Raw genomic sequence first — 22,137 nt, 5'->3', positions numbered from 1 at the left:
ATTTCCTATTTTTCAACAATCACGCTGTAGAATCTAACCTATGTGAAATGAATCTTATATACATTATTTCTTTCCAATGCAAGTTTGATGGTAATATAAAGGAGATCACGTTGATAAGATTTAACTTCTCAAATTAATGGTTTAATATCTCATTTCATCTTAGAATTCTCAAGTCTAAAAACTGAATTTTCATTGCTCTTATGATAACATCTAAACCCCTGAATCTGAGGTAGCCTGGCCTTATGGCTGAACTTGGCTTACCTGTCTAAATCTTATCTCTGGTCACTTTGTCCTCACATTCCATATCTCATACATCCTGAACTACTCATGGTTCTCAATATAATCTTCTCCTTTTAGCCTTGATGCTATTTCCTGTGTCAAAAATGCTCCTCTAATACCCTGAAAATGCCTACTTCCTGTCTCACTTTAAACTTAATTTTCCTTGGGAGAGGGTCTTGCTTATGTGCTACCTTAGCAGGCTGCACATTTGTTTAATTAGCTCCTATCACACTGTCCTATCATAAAATTATCCGATTACTTGAATATATTCTCTAAAAGGTCATGAATTCCTCCTCTAAGTGAATACCTGAAATTTTATTTTATTACATTTATATAACACATTTATATTTTAAGTTTTGAGCACACAAGGACTTACATGTGGCACACAGATGTTTAAAAACATTAATATGTTGAATAAAGTTCTACATGTCTAGAATTCAACAATCACTAATTCCATTTTTTAAAAAAAGGTTCTGATAAAAACTATTGGGCATCATACAAATATTAACTTAGTAAGGAACATGTGGAAAAAATGAAAACTTACGAAGAAACAGGAATAAATGTATCCACGTATACAAGCTGAATGAAAAACTGTATTAATCTCCCCTTATAATACTTTATTTTTTCTCAAATTAAAACAACAAAAGCACTAAAACTTGGCACGTGATGGTATAAGTATTTTACCTTGTTTTAGATCAGCATTTCTTGTAACACAGTCTGACAGATAGCAGTTTGGTAAAGGATATGATGAAAACATCGGCCAAGGATATAGATCATCTCCCTAAAAAAAGAAAAAAAAAAAAAAGGCAAGACAAGATGACTTTAGGAAGTAGTTTAATATAAAACTTTAAGACCTTTTGAAATTTCCTAAATTTCAGAGTTGTAAGATAACTAACCAAAAGCTATCTGATACTACAATCCAATACTCTAATGGATACTAACTAAAATGAAAAATGGAAACAACATTAAATAAATGCTGAAGACAAATATGATGACTTGTTCTAGCAACCAGATTGCTCAACTTGTTCTAGCAACTAGATGGCTCTCAAAACTACTTCTCTTGTGCTGTCAATCATTTCTATCTCACCGTTCTTGGAGTGAAGAATCAAAACTAGTGTACTTAATAACAACAATAAAAAACCTTACAAGAGAAAAACGAAACTCTGTGGATACTGACAGAAGGAGAGGTACTCAATATGACAGAAGGAGAGGTACTAAATACAAGAATTAGTCCTCTAATGAAAAGTAGGTATCATGAAAGAAAGTCATTAAAAGTGAAAAAACTTCAAAGACAAAGAAAATGACAGGTTTTTAATGGAACAATACCCTACTCTGCAACACAAATTACCACTCGTGACACCCTGCCATGAAAGTGTTTTTCCAGTAACAAAAGTTCAGTTCTGGGATGTATCTATTTGCAAGTTGTTCACTGTCACCTGAGTTGGCTACCTTGCTTCAAAATACATCAGAAAAACATTCCTCCCTCCTCTTTACTCCACTTACCTTGTCTAGTATCCTTGGAGGCAAAATTCGTTCCATTGGCCCACCAATAAGATTTATCCTAACAAGAACATGATTTCTCTCTACTGATAAGCTGTCAATTATAAAATCTCTGAAAAATAAATATATAAATTTGTTATTGCTTTAATTGAATATGATTTAATTTTAAGGTCATATAGAGAACAAAAGCAACACAATTTCTATAGAAAAGCCTTAAAAATAAATTCAGCTTTTATCTTATAGCTTTATTCACTAGAGAGCAAAAAATTGGAGATATAATTGATATGAGATGATTTAGGTGAAGAATATTTCCTTGACAAAAGTTACATGTTTAAAGAAATAGGATTAAGACGTGCATTATTTGTACAATGACTCTCACATTTTTAGTCAAGGTTCCCTTAAGTTCTAGACGCACTGTCTTAATTCAAATTCTAAACATTGCAGCCTCCATGCCTCCTGTTTCTCTTAACACTATCCTTCTATACTAAACCTACAGTATCCAGTAATGTGGCCTGATCTATATTTTTCCAAAGCTTAGCTAGGATTAAAGCACACTTCTTGTTTTCAATTACAGACACAAAAACAATGCCAGCATTGAATGTGTATCCAATAAATGTCAACCAAATTCAGGTAACGGCAAGAATGATACACTAATAGAAAAAAGCTTTCAAGGTATTACCATAAACTTGTTTTGCAATAATCAGAATTTATGACTATGAACTAACATAATTAAGAGAATGAGGTAAAAAGTGCCTCTACAAGGGACACAAAAATCAAACACTTTGTTTAATGGGTCATCTTTAACATGCAGCCTGAATTTAAAGGTAATACAACTTTACGAAGCCATTAATAAAGTTAGGACTTACATAAAAGACAAAAACAAAACAAAAAACTAAATTACACAAAAACCTAAATTAGACAAAAACTTAGCAGTACTCTGCAAACCATCTCCAAGAACATCGTTCACAATCTTTCTGTGATATTTATGCTTTAATTGCTTTGTACTCTCATTTAAAATCTACTGAGTTCAGGTAGTGGAGAAACACTGAATAAACTACACAGAAAATTACTGATTTAACTGAACATCTGTAAAGAAAACTGTTACCTTGTCTTTTTTTTTTTTTACCTGTGGCTCTCAGAGGTCACTAAGGTATTTTCTTCTTGAGCATTTAGTAACATTTCAGACACTTGATACTGAGCCTCTAGTAGGAGAAGGGTGTCTAGATCACAGCATATCACACTTAATAATCTATATAAAAAGGAACAATAAAAGTAGATTCATAAAATATACCCTAAAAGTTCAGAAGCTTTCTTGATGTTTCAAATACCTATAAATGGAAAGACAAATTTTCTAAGAAAAATCAGGTAGCTATTTCAGATGTATTTTTAATCATTTTGAATAACAAATAACTTCAAAAGTTTTTCTTATTGAAATATTATTTAAAGATCATGGCTAATTTCTAATCTAGTTTAAAAATTTATCTAAATCTAGGAATAGCAAATCATCTTCTCAACTGCTACTCATTTTAAAAATTTTAGTTCGGGAACATTAGAAAATGCATAAAAACTACAAATCGCCATCCCTTTTTACTCAATTACATACAGAAAGAATAACAAAATCACTCTTCTACCAATTAAGGAAATGTTTATTAGCTGAATGTCAGTGGCTTATGTTCTAACTATCAGATAGTTGAGAATATCTAAACACACTGTTCTTAACATTATTAAAAGTAGAAATCATGTGGCTCCATTGTGATGCAAGAGGACTTATGCTGTACCGCCTATAAAATATTCTTGCTAAGAAAACGGAACCCGAAACTAACCAATCCTAGATATCTCACTATCAGTTTATAAGAAGTATAAGGAGCAGAAAAATATGTAAAAAGATACCACAAGGGGGAAACAGTCAATCCAACTCAGAATTTGGAGAATCCTACACGTTATTATGTTTCTCTAGGGTTAAAAAAGGCATAAAAAAAGAGGATAAAGGAAGTTATAAATTAAGAGAAAAATAAAACAAATCTGAAGATTTTTGTTTTGATTATGATTCAAGCAGAAACTGTGAAGGTGTATTTTTGAGTCACACAGGAAAATATGGCATAGGTACTAGATGAGATCAGAGAAACAGAATTTTTACATGTAACAACGGCATAATGGTAATTTTTTAAAAAATAGTTCCTTATCTGTTAGAGATGCATACTGAACTGTTCATAGTTAAATGTTCATAGATCTGGAATTTGCTTTCAAGTTCTTAAGGAAAAAATGTATACAGGAAGGGGAGAGAGATGAAACAAAACTGGAAAATATTGGTAATTGATAAAGATGAGTGATGGGTACATGGAAGGTTCATTACACTACTGCTCATTCTTTTATATGCCTAAAAATTCTATAATAAAGTCTATAGAAGAGATAATGTGAAGGGGACACTGGTATTTAGAGTGGCTAATAAAGGTTTCTCTGAAAGGTGGCATCTGAGGAAAAACGAAGTCCAAGAAGAAACCAGCCTACTAATTACTTATCTATTCATTTATCTTAGAGATAGATTCAAACATGAGCACAACGGCCTACTTATAAGGATAATTATTGCAGAGTGGTTATAATAGCAATAAAAATGTTTTTTTACTGTCTATCTATAGCAAGAAGTTTAAACGTTTGAGGTGCATTTTTATGGTGTTATAACATGCAGATAATAGAATAGAGCAGCTATTTATGTTTTGATAAAGAACTATCTCCCACATATGTTAAGTGAAAGAGGAGAATCACAAAATGTGTATAGTGGTAACATCTGAATAAAAATGGAGCAACACCTGAAGATATATGTAAATACATATTTGTTTTTACATAGAATCTCTTTCCAAGGACAAAAAAAGAAACTGGTAAGAATTGTTAGCTCTGCAGGGGGGGAATCTGACAGACTGATGGGGGTTATACTTCTCACAGTATATCTTGTGTATCTTTTATAGCTTCTGAATTTTGGTACAATTGCATGTTTTACCTATTCAGTAGCATCTGTAAACAGAAAAAATGTTTGGTGGATGCAATTAAGAGTTAAAAAAATGGTAATTCGATATCACTCTCCAGAACCCTGGCTAAAATAACCAAATGCATAAATAAAACTAAGGGAAAACCTGCTACGATCAATTTAGAGAAGTTAGTTATACTTAGTTTACAAAAGCAAAAACACTTGTGCTAGATAAAATGCAATGCAACCAGAATGAAAAGAATACCTAGACTTCTAGTTTGAAGATGGTAGTATAAGCTGGTACATTTCATTGCCATCTTAGTGAAGTTTCTGAGTTCTAGTGGCCTAGAACGCCAAGATATCACATATTATATATATGATGTATTATTAAATCTTATGCTATTTACCACTAAGGAAGTCTCATAATGCATGATTTTAGCCTCTCTGAATTTTAGAAGCAACACCTACAATATGTGAGCATGCTTTGCTGATTTATATCAAGTAACCCCTATCAACTCTGTGTGACCTAGGGGCTAGAATAAGATCTAAAACTTTGGCAGGTTCTGAGTCAAGAACCTCTATCACTCAAGACTTTAATCCAGCAGATTCGATGTTGGTCTAATTTTTAGTGGCTGATTAGATACTATACGGAGCTTCTGACAAGGGGCAATACAAGATTTACACATGGTCTTTTAAGATTTGAAGTAAATCCATGTTCTCTTTGTTAAATAAATATTCTTGTTTTATGATCCTTATCTGATAAACAATCTCTAGCCCCTGCCATCATGGCCACTTTGTTCATAAGCCCATCTGAGTGAGCACTAGGGTAGCTGAGAAAAGAGGCTGACTCAAAACAAAAGGGATTATTTTACCACCTTTGCAGGAGAGTTCACTTTCAAGAACATTGACATGAGTCAAATATATTCCCTCAGTCTGGGTGTATTCTCAGAGTACCATCTATATTCCTCTTCTAGCCAGCCTCTGAAACCAACCCTCCAAGCACTTAGAATAATACCTGGCACACAGTAAGTACTGTTTTAAGTATTTGACATTACTATTTTATTATTATTATTATTATTATTATTATTATTATTATTATTATTATTATTATTATTATTATTATTATATTTTTGTAGAAAAAAATCCTGAGATATATTACTGGTAGAAATATAGGAAAAATGCAGCAATGGAAAAATAATGCCTAATTAATGCTAAAAAATAAATTAGGAGAGAAAAGAAAATTGAATGATAAATTATCTCTTGAACTGACAGATAATAACATTTAATTTTTTTTCAACACAGTACCCCTTTCCTTAGCTGCACTTGTCTTAGATTCATGATTTCCAGAAGGTAAATCTCCAATGTTCTGCCGAAGATAGGAAAGAACAGTCACCTAGCCGGTGGGATAGGAATGGAGAAAACGTGACAGCATATCTACATCATATATTGAACGAATCCTGTTACTGAAAATCTTAGACTTTCACACCTAATCCTCCATTTTCATCTCATTTTCAGTGGTGTCTCTAATTCCTAGCACTTCTAGAATGTTGTGATAAACAGTTGCTTCTGGGCTTTCCCTGACAATTTACTTTTAGCTTTCCTGGCTTACTAAATCAGTTACCACTTATCCATTTGTTTTGTAGCTCCCAACATCATATTGTGGATATCTCCATCCCACAATCCCTTCTGAGAAAGTGTCTCCATATAAACAAGGGAGTAAACCAAGAAACAGGGTATTAAATCCCAATTAAGAAGATCCAACTTGGAAGAGAAAGAAAGCAATTTCCAGGATGATGGTGAAGAGAAATCCCAGTAAGGCTGATATATAAGGCTAAAAGATCCTCCAGTACAAAATGAAACAAAAAGATGTGATACAGGAAAAAAAAAAGACAAAATATTACCTGATATCCTTTAGTTTACCAAGAGTGTATGTTTTCATAAATATGAACAGGACATACATACATAGTCCCTACCTTCAAGAATGTGAAAACCTTGAGACTATAAAACATAATTGGAAAGACCCTTGACATTCATGTTGTAAAACGGTGCAACATATGAGACAGGCATTACACTCTCTGGAACCAGACTGTCAGGGTCCAAATACCAGCTTCACTAATTACTAGTGGTGTCACCTTAAATGGCTTAACTTCTCTGTGGCTCAGGTGAGTCATTAAAAAAAAAAAAAAAAAAAAAATGGAGCTAGTAAGAGTACCTATTTGATGGGGTTGTTCTGAAATCAAGAGATTTAAATGTGAACCTAATACCAGTACTTGGGACATAATGAGCACCATACAAGTGTTATGCAGCAGCAGAGGTGGCAGTGTATTTTCTCAGGACAGTCTGGAGATACATTCGTAGGTACACAGAAAATGAAACAAATGGGGAAAAGTCATGCAATTATTAACTTCAGGAAAAATAAAGTAGGAAAAAGGAAATAGCTAGAATACTTGGCCCATAAATGAGTAATATTTATGTGGACACAATAATGTAAACTTTCAATGGCGATTTAATCAAAATTGTGATGAAACTATACAGCAGAGAAAGAGGGATGGCAGAGGAAATCTAAGTCCTAAACTTCTAAATCTCTAAAGTCAAGAGATTAAACCTAAATTTAAAAAATCAAGACATAGCATAAGCATATCATTTAAGAATCTAGAGATGATTGCCAAAAGAAACAATTCAAGGAGTTGAAAGTGGCAGCCTCTGAGGAGCGGGGCTCGGGAGTGGGGAAGGGTTAGAGGGTTACTTATTCTTAAAAGCTTTCCCATACTGTTCGGCATTTTAAACTATACACGTTTATTGACTTAAATAAAAAATAGTGCTTCGTAGATGTCAGATGGACCATGAACTACTATTCTTCTCTAGCTATTCTGCCAAAAAAAGATAAACAGACTCCAGTGGAACTGGAAAGTGAATTTAAGCCACACGGAATCTGGACTTTGCTCAGTCCTTCGCTTTTGCTCAAGTAACAAAAACAAATTATTTGTTTCCTAAACTCTAAATTATCTTTCTAAAAATGTTATTTTTACTTTATTAAATTTTATCTCTTATGTAATGTAATAATAAGTGATTTAATTTGTGTCATAGAGAAATATCTTGGGTAAAGCAGTTACGAAAAAAATTTACATGCCAATTGAACCTTCTTAATGAGTTTGTTTACATTAGAAATCTGAAATAAAATTCCTCCTGAGTAAGGATTTAGGTTTAACCATAGGAAACTAGCATTACTGACCAACAAAAACCGAAGTATTCTCAGGAAAAGAAAAATCTAAGTATATTCAGTCAGAGCTCCAGGACAAAGAATTGTTAACCAGGGTTACCAGAATCCTAAAACTCGCAGGCCTGCATGCTAAACATTAAGACTATGTTACTGCTCTTAATTGTTAATCTGTAAATAACAATATATTGTTAAGAATATAACATTAATTCTATATTAGCCCTGTAAATTTTGTGATATTCTTATGTTTTATGTGTATTATAAAAAACACTAATGATGGAATTCTTGTGCATTGGAAAAAAAGGCTCTTGATACATTACATTCTATCATCCCAAACAATTACAGATGTCCAATTTATCACTATATCACTACACACAGCTGCATATAGTGTTGATGCTCACCAGGAAACATCAATATATCTTTGAATATGTACCAATAAGCATACTAGCATAACCAAGTTATAACGAAAGACTGTTTTTGTTAACAATGTGATCAGGCTACGAGGTGCCTCAGCTCACACTAATCATATTGTGAGCCTCTGTGAGGTTCCCTGTCAGCACTGCCTTGAGAAGAGCCCACTTGCCCTAAATGAGTCAGAAATGCTGAAAGTTCTGCAGCTGAGCTTAGGCCCCATTATCAACAAGGAAGATAAGACACTGTTTTGCCTCAGATGCCAAGAGAGCCTCCCAATCTAGTGTGGAAGTGGGCATTTTACATGATTGCAAAGCTGGAGTTTAAAATACCATATACTATAAAATTTCTTTCCCCCTTGCTACCTTCTCCTTAACCCTCAGTGATTTAAAAATTGCAAAGTCATGATGTAAAGGTCTATAATTCTTTATCTAGAAACCTGAGAACCAAGAATTTAAACTTTTGGGGCATTTAGGAACAAAATACAGTATACACAGAACCTGGAGCAATGTTTCATAATCAAGCACATCGGTATTTCTTTGGCAAAATATACTGATATTCAAATTAGACAGGCTAAATAAAGACTACAAAGAGTCTCCAATTACTTCAGGTAAGATTAGATAAATATAGCAAGTAAGTTTTCAGAATTTTTGAATTTCAATCAGAAATTGTGGCACTTGAGGCACGGTAATGCCAACTTAATACTCACTATAAATTCATAAGTTTACAAGAATTTGTGTCTAATTTATCTGAAAAATCCAACCAAACATCACTAAATTTCAGTTCATTCCTAGAAATAAAAAGCAGTGTCTCCTTAAAGTGACAGTTCATTTGAACTGTTAAAAGGAATAAAACAATCTCTGAAATTTGGGACTAATCCTTTCATTTGGTTTGGAATGTATCTTGAATACGGTGGATCCCCCATGAGTTTGCAAATAACCCCAATCAAATATCACTACCAGAAGAATTCTGTGTTCTTAGTTACTACATTCTTATATGTCACTTTTTAAACATTATCATCATATCATTAATGTGAGCAGATGGGCACTTGTCCAAGACACCTGGAATGGTTCTGTGAAGTTTAGTCTTAGCTGTCATCTCCGCTTGAATGAATTCCAAGAATGCTCTTTGTTTACTTCATGCTTGCAGTCACAAGTCTGTTCTCTTCAACCTGCCACTTTTTCCTAGTATTTCTTCCATGAATTTACGGATATAACATATTGCTAACAACATTTTAGATACCTCCATGTATACACCACCATAAATTCCATAAGTTATAGTTTAACAGACCCTAATCAAATACACCGCATGTGTATATTTTACTTCACCAAATACAAAAATCCAATACAAAAGATTTCCTTCTGATTACTACATACAAACTAACTAGCAGAAATCCAATGCCCAATTCCCTGCCTGATGATCAAAACCAACAATGTGACATGAATTACACCCATACTAACCACACCTCCAAATCTGTACTTAAAGTTTCTGATACACCTATATCTGAAGCATAGAGAAAAGAGAGCAGGGTCAGTTTGCCAATAAAACTACATGAGCAGCAAATTGTGAACAGGGGCTGTGGAAAGCCTGCTCGCTAGTGCTACGTACCAAATTCATATCTCAGTTTCATAAAGTGCTCTGGGATCTCCTGAAGCTGCAAGTTAGTGTGGATTTCTGTAAGTACACACAGTGTATTGTTTTTGAACATACTGAGTTTGCTGAACTTGTATGGTATGCATATCCAAACATTAAATAAAATTTGGACATATGATCAAGAGAAAGCTTAGGGATAGATACACAGATAAAGGTTTAGCCAGTAAAGAAGTGAAAACTGAAGCCACCATAGGAAAAAAATGGAAAAAGGACTAAAGACACACTCTAGAGTTCAACTGGAAAGGTAGGTAGAAGAGGGAACATCAGTAAAAATGACTGACATAAGGATTCCAGAAAATAAAAAGATAACAAAGCCACAGAATCCTTCTCCAACAGACCATACATAGCAGTGTAGCACTTAGTAGGAATTCGATAACTGTTTTCTGAATGAATGAACCAGCCGAAAGGAAGACGTGTTAAGAGTGGATAGAATATAAAATGGTGCAGAGAGTTCAAGTAAAATGAGTCATACAAGAAGGCAGATAAAAATACATAAGGTTTGGGGTGTGGAGGGGTATATAAACTCAGTAGTAGAGTGCCTCCTTAGCATGCATGAGGTCCTAGGTTCAATTCTCCAGTACCTCCAATAGAAAGAAAGAAAAGAAAGAAAGGAAAGAAAGAAAGGAAAGAAAGGAAAGAAAGGAAAGAAAGGAAAGAAAGGAAAGAAAGGAAGAAAGAAAGAAAGAAAGAAAGAAAGAAAGAAAGAAAGAAAGAAAGAAAGAAAGAAAGAAAGAAAGAAAGAAAGAAAGAAAGAAAGAAAGAAAGGAAAGAAAAGAAAGAAAGAAAGAAAGAAAGAAAGGAGAAAGAAAGAAAGGAGAAAGAAAACACATAAGGTACTACTCAGCCATAAAAACCGACAACATAATGCCATTTGCAGCAACATGGATGCTCCTGGAGAATGTCATTCTAAGTGAAGTAAGCCAGAAAGAGAAAGAAAAATACCATATGAGATCGCTCATATGTGGAATCTAAACAACAAAAACAAAAACAAACAAACAAAAACAAAGCATAAATACAGGACAGAAATAGACTCACAGACAGAGAATACAGACTTGTGGTTACCAGGGGGGTGGAGGGTGGGAAGGGAAAGACTGGGATTTCAAAATTGTAGAATAGATAAACAAGATTACACTGTATAGCACAGGGAAATATACACAAAATGTTATGATAACTCACAGAGAAAAAAATGTGACAATGAGTGTGTATATGTCCATGAACGACTGAAAAATTGTGCTGAACACTGGAATTTGACACAACATTGTAAAATGATTATAAATCAATAAAAAATGTTAAAAAAAAAAAACATAAGGTTTGAAAATGTGCCTGCATTTTAACTTAGCAAGTCCATTTCTAAAGATTTACTTTAAAGAAATAATTATGGAGAGAGAGATTTATGAAGATGTATAATAAATTTTTAAAATAAACTTCATGTATAAAAACAAAATTCAGATTTATCCATGTACTGGAATATTACTCATCCTTTAAAATTATGGTATAGATGAATATCTGTACGTATGAAAGAATAATGTAAAATAATTAAGTAAAAAAGGTAGTTTTAAAACAATAAACCTATTTTTCAAAAAAAAAATACTTTTGGCCATGAAGCATGAAGAGGCCAGTGATGGTTATCTTCAACAGATATGAATATTCCCTATGAGGATAATGAGTATTGCTTTCTTTTGTTTTCATTATATTCTAATTATTCTATACAAACAGGAATTCTTTGATTACATAAGAATTCTGAAATCAGTTGCTGATGTCTTCAGTTAGTAACAGATCATTTGGTTATTTTCTTTATATTAACTTAATAGAATAAAATTAAATATTTGATATGTGTATATATATATATATATATATATATATATATATTCTTAAAGAAAGTTATATATTTATTACATTCTGGGTGCAAATTATTTTCTTGAACACCTGCCTTTTAAGGACACTAATTAAGGCACAATGATGGTTTTATTCTCTATAATTTATTGAGATATAATTGACATAGTGTATAGCAAAGTAGTTTCAGGTGTACAATGTAATGATTTGATAGTTGTATACATTGTGAAATGGTCTCCACAAAAGTCATCACATAAATCATTATAGGAATTTTTTGTTGTTGTGGTTTTTAAGATCTACTGTCTTAGCAACTTTCAAGTATGGAATATGCTCTCTTCACCCATTTGCTCCCCACCCTACCTTTGGCAACCACCAGTCTGGTCTGTGTATCTATGAGCTTTTTTCTTTCTTGATTCCACAAGTAAATGAGATCATACAGTATTTGTCTTCCTGACTTATTTCACATAACATAATGCCTTCAAGGTCCATCCATGTTGTTGCAAATGGCAAGGTTTTGGTTTTTTATGGCTGAATAATCTCATTGTGTATATGCCATATTTTCTTCATCCACTTATCGATCATTGGACATTTAGACTGCTTTCATTTCTTGGCTGCTACAAATAATGCTACTGTGAACATGAGGGTGCATGTATCTTTTTGAATTGGTGTTTTTATTTTCTTTGGGTAAATAATCCAGAAGTGGAATTGCTGAATCATGTTGGATTATGTGGTAGTTCTGTTTTTAACTTTTTGAGGAACATCTGTATTGTTTTCCATAGTGACTCAACCGGTGTACATTCCTACCAACCGTGCGCAAGAGTTCCCTTTTCTCCACATCCTCACCAACACTTATTATTTCTTGTTTTGGGGTTGTTTTTTGTTTGTTTGTTTTTGGGGTTTTCTTTCTTTGTTTGTTTTTTTGATAATAGTCATTCCAAAGTTGTGAGGTGATTTCATTGTGGTTTTGATTTGCATTTCCCTAATGATTGGTGATGTTGAGCATCTTTTCATGTACCTGTTGGCCACTTGTATGTCATCTTTGGAATAATGTCTATTTAGACCCTCTGTCCATTTTAAAATCAGATTTTGTTTTTTGCCATTGAGTTGTGTGAGTTCTTTATATATTTTGTTTTTTGTTTTTTTTGGGGGGGTAATTAGGTTTATTTATTTCAATTTTTCCTTTTTTTAATATAATAGAGGTACTGGGGATTGAACCTTGGATCTCTGAACTATACCCTCCCCCCTACATATTTTGGATATTAACGCTTTATCAGATATATGATTTGCAACTTTTTCGCTCCCATTCTATAGGTTGCCTTTTCATTCTGTCAGTGATTTCCTCTGTTCAGAAGCACTTTCGTTTCATGACGGCCCACTTGTTTATTTTCGTTCACGTTGCCTTTGCTTTTGGTGCCAGGTCCCCTGGAAACTACTGATGTGGCTCAAGGCTTAGCAGTTTAAGATTTTCTTAACCATCTTTAGTTTAGAGGAATGTTACACTCTTCCCTTGAATATTTTATTTCAATATGAAAACTGTGTATCTTACAGAGAAAGAACTATATCATCACTCAGTATTTATAGTTTTCTTTATATCAAACTATAAATTAAGTTTAATTAAGGCTGTGGAATTGTTTATTTTTAACAATTTAAATCTTATGTAGTAATTCTTAAATATGCACATTAGAATTTATTACGATTAAAAATGTTAATACAGTTCTCCTAAAACGGATTACTTCTTCATTTGAAACTCTAATGTGGTCTATTTGTTAATTTTCTTCAAAACAAACCTCAGAAATCCGTACTTAAAGAACAGCCTTTAAAATTACAGGTGACCTTGAGATGAGCAGGATGTGCAGTTCTGACAGAGCTATAGAGTCAATGTCAAATCTAAGTGGGCTGAGGAGTAAAGAGACGTGACTAAGAGGGGACAGTTGGTATAGATACATTTTGCTGCAAAAGGCAGAGAAACAGGACAGCAGCTGCAGGGAGATGTGAGGTCAAGGGAAATTTCTGTGTGTGTGTGTGTGTGTGTGTTGCCCCATTTTACAATGAAATGAAATATGTAAAGGCCTGTCTGCACACTGATAGCAATAGTAGAAAAGGATAGGTTGGAAGTGCAAACAAAGAATACAGGAGGGCTAATCAAAGGAGAAACCTTCTAGTCCATTAGTCATTTACAATATAAGATTTGTAAGATCTTGGCAAACAAAAATGCAGAAATTTAAACAGAATGTGATGTTGTTAAAAGTGAAAATCCACATTTCACTAAACCCCAAATTAGCCTCATCTAAGTGCTTTAGTAAAACTAAAGAAACTATCAAAGTTAACATTATGCTATTTCTAGATTTTTGAAGCAAGGGAAAAAATAAAGTGAATGGAAAAAAGCAATGCTAAATGTAGAAATCAAGCACATTAATGAGATGATTTACTGAAGGGAATGGTACAGTTAGAAACAAACTGTGAAAGTGAAAGAAAATGATACAGGTAAAAATCCAAAATACACAGAAACACAAGATTTTATATAACACTAAGCTATGATTTAAATTACTTCTCGGACTGCTTTTTACATGACTTAACATCCGCTCATTAGTTTTTTGTTTGTTTGTTTTGCCAGAAGAACACTAGAGAAAAATACTACTCTACAAAAGAAAACATACAGAATAAATTCACCCTATGTATCAAAAATAAGAAGCCAAAATGTTCTGTAAGTAGAAAACTCAAACATACTTTCTATGCAAAAGAAGGTTCTACTAAATGGATTATTCCCAGAATTCATCACTGCTTACTATATGAGTACCTGATGCTATTCACAGAAAGTTAAAATTTAATGTGAAAATACACTTTGAGATAAAGGGCACACCATCCAAAGAACTATAACAGCTGCAGCTTTTTTCTACCTTATTTGAACTAGAAAGTCCAAAAATGAAGCTCAGCTATTAATGAATGGAAAAAAAGAGTTTAAGACTTAGAAAATAAGAAAATTCTAATTTTAGAAAAGTAATTGCTTTATTTCTTAGGTAGAACATTTCTCACTGACCCCTTCTCTCATTCTTGAGAAAGTTACTTTGTTAGTAAAAAGGGAATAAAATCATGAACCTAAGAAAGTGAGAAATTTCTGTAATTCAGTTGCTTTTAAATGTTAAGAAATATAAAATCAAGCAGAAAAGATTTAAACCTTGGCGAAACTAAAAGAATAGGATTAACACTGAGGAGCAGAATTTGGGCAAAATAAAAATCGTCCATTTCTAGGCCTCTTTCAAGCCTATATTACAGCAGGAGTCCAATCAAATACCAATCCGGGGAAGTCCCAGTTCACTCCTTAGTAAACTGAATAGTCCACAAAATGCCTTTTAATAAATCGAGCAAAAGGGAAAGACATTTTAATAACAGAGAACTTAAATAGACAAAGGCTATAATGTAAAAATCTAATATCTATAATTTACTTCGTAATATTATAGGAAGACAAATTACCCTTACATATGCTTTAAGAATTAGTTTATTTTAAATACTTTATGAAAGTATATAGAACATTTGCTTAACATTTTGCAACACAGAAAATGTATCTTAAGTTAAATCTAGCACCTTACCTTAAACCAAATATGTGTGACTGTTCATAGTTGAATAAAGAACGAATCTTAGCTTCAGAATTCAAAATTATAAGTCTGTCAATAATATCCTGAAAAAGAGACTTAGAGTGAGACTGTGCTTGACTGGAACCATTTAAAGAAAACCAAATCAACAAATATTTACTTAGATTTCTGGTTTTCAAACTCAGCTACACATTTGAATCACCTAGGGAGCTGTTTAAAAAAATTAATTCCTGCATCTCACTCCTAAAGATTCTTAATTAACTCATTTGGGTGTGGTATGGGCATTATAATTCCTGAAATGAATCATCAAATGTTTAACCAAAACAGAGAATTACTAATTTATACCCCATCTAGTATTGTGTGAGTAGCCAGTTAAATACTGTTTAAACTGCTAAAAATGTAAACTACTTTGAAAAACAAGTATGAACTCTACAAATGTGAATCATGAACAGTGGGTTTAAACAGTTTTACCTAGGAACTGTTTGAGATTTTGTTAATAGATATTCTCTGTTCATGTAAATCAGTGGTTTCCAGTCCTGAATGAACACTGAAATCAACTTAAAAAACTTTAGTGAACTTAAAAAATATATAGCTGCCCAGGCTCTACCCCAGAGCAATTAAGTCAGTATCCCTGGGGGTATGATTCTGGCATTAATAACCTTGTGAAAGCTTCCAAAAGTTGCTGCAATGGGTAACCAGGCTTAAAACTCACTGGCGCAAGTGCAGAGAATCCGATTATCTAGATGCCACAAGATGTCCCAAGCACTGGAAATTTAAGCCTACTGCAAATTTTTGAGCACTCTCTAAAAGCCTTTCTTTCTATAATACTTGGTATTTGTTCATATCTTTGGGTTCAAGCCTAAGAACTCTACTCATAGACAAAAACCTGTTTCTCTCATTGTTCATTTTCCTGGCCAAGAAACTTGCTACCTCCATGAGTTTAAATTCAAGATATTTCTGTAACCAACAGGGTAAAAAAAGGAAGGTTATGCTGGGGAATAAAGTCACATAATACTTTTTGGGAACTATGTAGATAATACTACAAACATATCATCAAATAAGTAAGAGGCAAGGGAGTAAGTTTATAAGAGGAGGAAATAGTTACTCTCAATATCACATCTGAAAAAATGCAAGACACAGTGAAAACTGGATTTTGTATAAACGTACCTAATGAAAGTTTATATGGAACATTTAGGAATGCATTTACCATCCTACAGTTTTTCCTGTAATACTGTGTAAATAATATTAGCACAAGACTTTATAGTCAGCAAATACAAAATAAACTGCCTCCCAATGAAGGATGAAAGAACTGCTATCTTAAATAATCTGTCATTGTTGTCTGCTTCTTAGCTGGGTATTCCTTGTATCAAAACAGTATGTGACACTTTGTGACTTCAGAGTTCTAGTTCTGAATCTAAAATCTAGATACTGTAAGCATAAGAAAGAATACAAGACAGAAAATGTATTCCCAGCAAGCTGGAAGAGTAGATTGCAGCAATCTATCAATAATAATGCATTTTCAGAGAACAAATGTTACAGTAAATAATTTCTTCTTCACAGAGGATTACACTGATGGATCACCACTTAAGGAAGAAAAGGAAACTCCTGGGAAGCCCCTCTTATGGAGAAATTCAGATTCTAAGCACTACAACACATGTCAATAAGGCAATTAGTTTCCTAAATTAAGTAGCAGCTTCCCAGTAACAAGCTAATGCAAGTAAGGCTTGGGTCTGGGAAAAAAGGAGTCTGAAACCCTGCTTTTTTTAAAAGCATATCGTCCATCTTGAGATTATGTTCAATCATCTTGCAGGCCAGAATGAGACCAAGACTGGAAAAACAAACAGGAATATGCATTCTCTATGAGTAAATGTATGTTTAAGTGCCCATTCTGCTTAAAACTGTCCCAATGGCTCTGCTTGTGCTATGTGACCCCTTTTACTTAAGAAAGGGCCAAGTGAAGGGTGAGAGCTAGGTTAACCGTAATGCCAATATTCCTATACCTGCCCTATTAGGAGTGGCTTATGACTGGTTAATCAAGAACATCCACAAACAAAATGCGGACTTTATTAAGGTCCTTCCTTGGGATTTTTCAAAGTGGGGAGTCTCTTAGTGCATTCTGACTGCTGTAATAGAATAACACAGACTGGGCAGCTTATAAATGCCCGAAACTTTATTTCTCACAGTTCTGGAGGCTGAGAAGTCCAAGACTGAGTTGCCAAAAGACTTTCTATCCAGTGAAAACCCACTTTCTAGTTCATAAAAAGTCATCTTTTTCTTATGTCCTCAGAGGGCAGAAGGGGGCGAGAGATTTCTCTAGGGTCTTTTTTAAGGCACTAGTCAACTCCTAAAGGCCCAACCTCCAAATATCATCACACAGAGAATTAGGTTTCAACACGTAAATTCAGGGCTATTCAAACTTTCAGTCTACAGCCAGGAGGTAGAGAAAAATGCCACTCTGATGGTGTAGTGAGCTGAATGGTGATTCCCTCCAAAAAGGATATGTGTATGTTCTAATCCCCACAACCTATCATTGTTGCCCTATTTGGAAAAAGACAGACACTTAAATGAGACACATAAAAAGCAGAATTCTCTCTGACTGGTCATAGAAGTCAGAGAGATTCAGAGGATGAGAGAAGTCCTTCATTGCTTACCTGGAGGGGACAACAGGACAAAGCCCTGAAAGTAGCCCCCTGCTGACAGCCAGCAGGAAACCAGGCACTTCAATCCCACAACTGTAAGAAACTAACCTCTCCCAACAAGAAGAATGAATTAGGACATGGATTTTCCCCAGAGCTTCCAGACAAGCCCTCAGCCTACTCAACACTTTTGATTTCAGCCTTGTAATACTCAGAGCAGAAAACCCAGGCACACAGTACTTGACTCCTGACCTACAAAACTGTGAGCTAATAAGTGGGTGTTTTAATTTACTAAGTTGGCAGCAATTTGATATGCAGCAATAGAAAAAAAATTAGAGATACATTGGTAAATATAAGATAAGCCAAGGCTATTAATTTTGGCATAACTGATAATAGCAAAAGACTTAAAGAAACTAGGTATCCACCAACAGACAACTAGATGAATAAATTCTAGTACATCCACACAACAGAATACTATGCAACTGTAAAAAAGCATGAGGAAGAGCTCTATGTACCACTATGGAGTAAATTTAAAGATAGAGAAAAGAAATATGCAAAGAGCAGGCTGGTGTTTATAGCATACCATCTTTTGCTTAAGAAATCTGCAGCAGGGAAAAAAAAAAAATATATATATATATTCGTTTTTGAAAAGGACAGAAAGATTAACCAAAAATAGAAACTAGAGCTATAGAACAGCACTATAGAACTGACCTTTCTGCAATGACAGAAATGTTCTGTGCTGTCCAATGTTATAGCTGTTAACCACATACAGCTAGTAGGAACTTGAAAACTTAAAATGTGAATACTACTTAAAGGAAATAAATTTCTATTTAATTATAGTTTATAATTTATAAATTGCTACATGTGGCTAGGAGTTATCACATTAAACATCAAAATGTATAAGGGGAGAGAGGAAAGTGAGGACTAATGTTTAAGCACATTCTGTGAATAAATCTTATTATAAATTGGAACCACATAGTATTTTTCTATAATTTAAAAGAAAAGAAAATTAAAACAATAAAAAAGAACTTCCCTAATTTTAAAACATTCTGTCATGAACTTATCTATCAAGTTAATGGCAGAACCTGGCAGAGTACAGATTTATTTACTTCAAGTGACTTTAAAACACAGTATTCTGATTGTAAATCCCCAGTAGATATTCCAAAGACAAAACTGAAATGCCTGTATGCATTCACTAATCTTATTTTGAAAGTATTATATGTACATTGTGCAATAAAGCAAATGAGTTATTTTGTTTATGTCATTAGAAGCCAAACTTTGTAAAGAAGAAAGAAATATATAAACAAAGTAAGAAGAAATATCAGTATGGGCTACTGATTAATTTTTCTCTCTTAAAAAAAGAAAAAGAAACAACTACTTATTCCCCTTGGCTGTCCAATGAAAAGACTGTGAAGGGAATTAGAAATAACGACAATCTTGAATAGTGAACATTCCTAGTACTCAGGTTGTAGTTTCTAAAAACACTTTCTACTAAAAGGAACAAGTACTCTTTGAAGATTCTAGGCCTGAACCAGAAAATGTGTACAATGAACCCAGCATATCTTATAAAAGAAATCAAGAAAAAAATATCAACTATCAAAAGGACTCAGTAGCCAAAGAATGAGTGCCTTGACCATCAAAAGCAAAAGTGATTGCACTGGACTGAAACATATATATGTAAAACCAGGAGTTCATAATGATAATAACAATCATAAAACCTCCCTTTGAGTATTAGAACATCAATTCATTACTCTGAAAATTTAAAAAATAGAATCAAGCATTTATTCTGTCATTTCTGGAAGAACTGTATTTCAGGATTCCCTTTAATAAATAATTCCAGTTAAATACAAAAAAGAATGACAGAACTAGAATCACCATTTCACATCTCCTAAGAAAACAATGAATGAGTACAACCCATGACAAATATTCTAGTTTCTCCAATAAGTTAATTCCATGGAAAGAAAAAGGGAAGAGCAATTTTTTTAGAATAAGATTTCAAAGGACATAATGACTGAATGAGCATGTGGATCTGTTTGGATCAGGACTTGACCAAGTGTGAAAAATGACATCTTTGAGACAACAAAGGAATCTTCAGAGTACTCATTCCTTTTAGGAGAAGGTGGTGTATAGTCTACACTAGATATTAGATAATATTAGATAACATTAAGGAACATGGACCACGCATGGAGGCAAAGGGAAATTAGCAAAGATTTTAAACAACAGAATGACTGCATCTGGATTTCATTTTTAAAGGATCATCTTGAGGATAAATTAGTGTGAGGATAAATTATGGGTTAAGACTGGAAGAAAAAAGAGCAGTTAAGATCTCACTGGAGTAATCTAGACAAAAAATGAAGGCCCCAACTAAGATGGTCTTAAATGAAATAGAAAAAGTAAATAAAATCAAGTCATTAGAGAGAGAAAAATCTATAAAATGGTGAATAACTACATATAAAGAGGAGTCAACAACAACTTCCAGGTTTCTAGCTTATTCAGTTGTGTGGATGATAGAGCTAAGATAGAAAAATAAGAGACAGAATTGATTTAGGTTAGAAAAAACATTATATTCAGTTGTAGACATGCTAAGTTTCCCATGAGTTTTCCAGATGTCCATTATCTGGTAGAAATCTGGCTATAGATCTGGCAGTCAAGTAAGCAATACAGGTCAGAGAGTTGTCAGTGTACAACTGAAGCACAGAACTGGATGAGATGAACACAAAGGATATGAAACAGAGGAGGAGAAGCCCACAAAGGAGAGTGTGCGGGAGAGGCCAGAGAAGCTGGAAGAGACCAGAAGCAGTGCCATGGTCACAGAAGAGAGTGACACTGAGGAGGAGTGATCAGCTGTGCTAAACACCACAAAGTGATAAATCAACAAGGAGGAGGTTCCACTGGATCAGGGAATTACACATTCATAGGGGACTTCCTGCAGAACCATTTCTACAGGTGATCAAGCAAGACTCAGGATTACAGTGACTTCCAGAATTGATACAAGAGAAAGAAGTTGAAATTTCAAGTTTAGGCAAGTTCAAGACACTTTTTGGCAGGGAAACAAAAAAGAAAACCATAGGATGGTAGCTAAAAGACAACACAGATCAAGGAAATCTTTTTTTAATAAGCAGAGATTATATATGTTTAAACGATAAGAAGCAGTGATTCTTCTATAGGATTAAAATGTAGTGGGAAAGACGGACTCACTCACAGTTAAGTGTTTTAATACTAAATAAAAGACAAATCCTTACATAAGTGGAAAGATATTTTTGACTATGCACTGTAGAACATCCATGAAAACTTGAGAACATCCAAGCCATTGTTCGAGAAGAAATAACAACTCATTTGTACTTGTTTTCCGTAATAGATTTAAACAAAGGCAATAATATTAGAAATATTTTCAAAACCAATTCACTGGATATCTACTATGTGCTAGGTGTAAATGTGACTAAGATATCCTACGTGCCCTCAGGCTCTCACAGAGTAGTAGGGAAGACAGACAAATAAATGGCTAATTACAAAACTACTTAAGAAGTGTCAAGATACAAGTAAGGACAAGATAGAATGGGAATACTTTAAGAATATAAATTAAAAGTTTAATGATAAAAATACTTATCTTTATATTTCATTCATATAAATTATCAAAAATTTACCAAAATTTATCAAAAATTTGAGAAAGTTTAAAAAAATTAAAAAGTTCAGGGTCAATAAGAATTAGAAGTACTCAAAATGTCAAGACCATAGTAAAAAGACAAAACACAGGACAAAGTGACCAGAAATAAAAAGTACTGATTAACAGTGGAATTTCAGAACTAAATAATTCTTTACTAATGTATATATACACATATTTATGTGTCTTCAATTCAGAAACATACCCAAAGATGAGGAACTAAGTATCTCTGAATGACTAGAACAAGTTACTTATCTTCGAGTATGAATATAAAATAAGTCTCAAATAAATATGTACATACTGCCCTCATGGGGCAGTAATACATAGTTCATTCAAAATAAGCAGAAAATGTATTGGACTCCTTGGACACAATTTATCCCTAATTATCTTCGCCA

The 22,137-nt window shown here is 33.5% G+C and overlaps 1 protein-coding gene across 2 annotated transcripts in view; it reads right to left on the bottom strand.

The window, feature by feature from the left end:
• The window catches only part of TBC1D32 (TBC1 domain family member 32), a 130,671-nt gene that overhangs the window by 44,712 nt on the left and 63,822 nt on the right, over positions 1–22,137 (bottom strand). For both annotated transcript variants that reach the window (XM_010965489.3, XM_045524458.2), the window contains 4 exons: positions 15,443–15,531; positions 2,906–3,028; positions 1,783–1,891; positions 964–1,060 (listed from right to left, as the gene is read on the bottom strand). In XM_010965489.3, the coding sequence (XP_010963791.2) occupies positions 964–1,060; positions 1,783–1,891; positions 2,906–3,028; positions 15,443–15,531 (418 nt within the window). The remainder of the gene's footprint in view (positions 1–963; positions 1,061–1,782; positions 1,892–2,905; positions 3,029–15,442; positions 15,532–22,137) is intronic.

Source organism: Camelus bactrianus, chromosome 8 (assembly GCF_048773025.1).
Source record: "Camelus bactrianus isolate YW-2024 breed Bactrian camel chromosome 8, ASM4877302v1, whole genome shotgun sequence".
Lineage (NCBI taxonomy): Eukaryota > Metazoa > Chordata > Mammalia > Artiodactyla > Camelidae > Camelus > Camelus bactrianus.
This window is presented reverse-complemented; position numbering and strand designations above follow the sequence as displayed.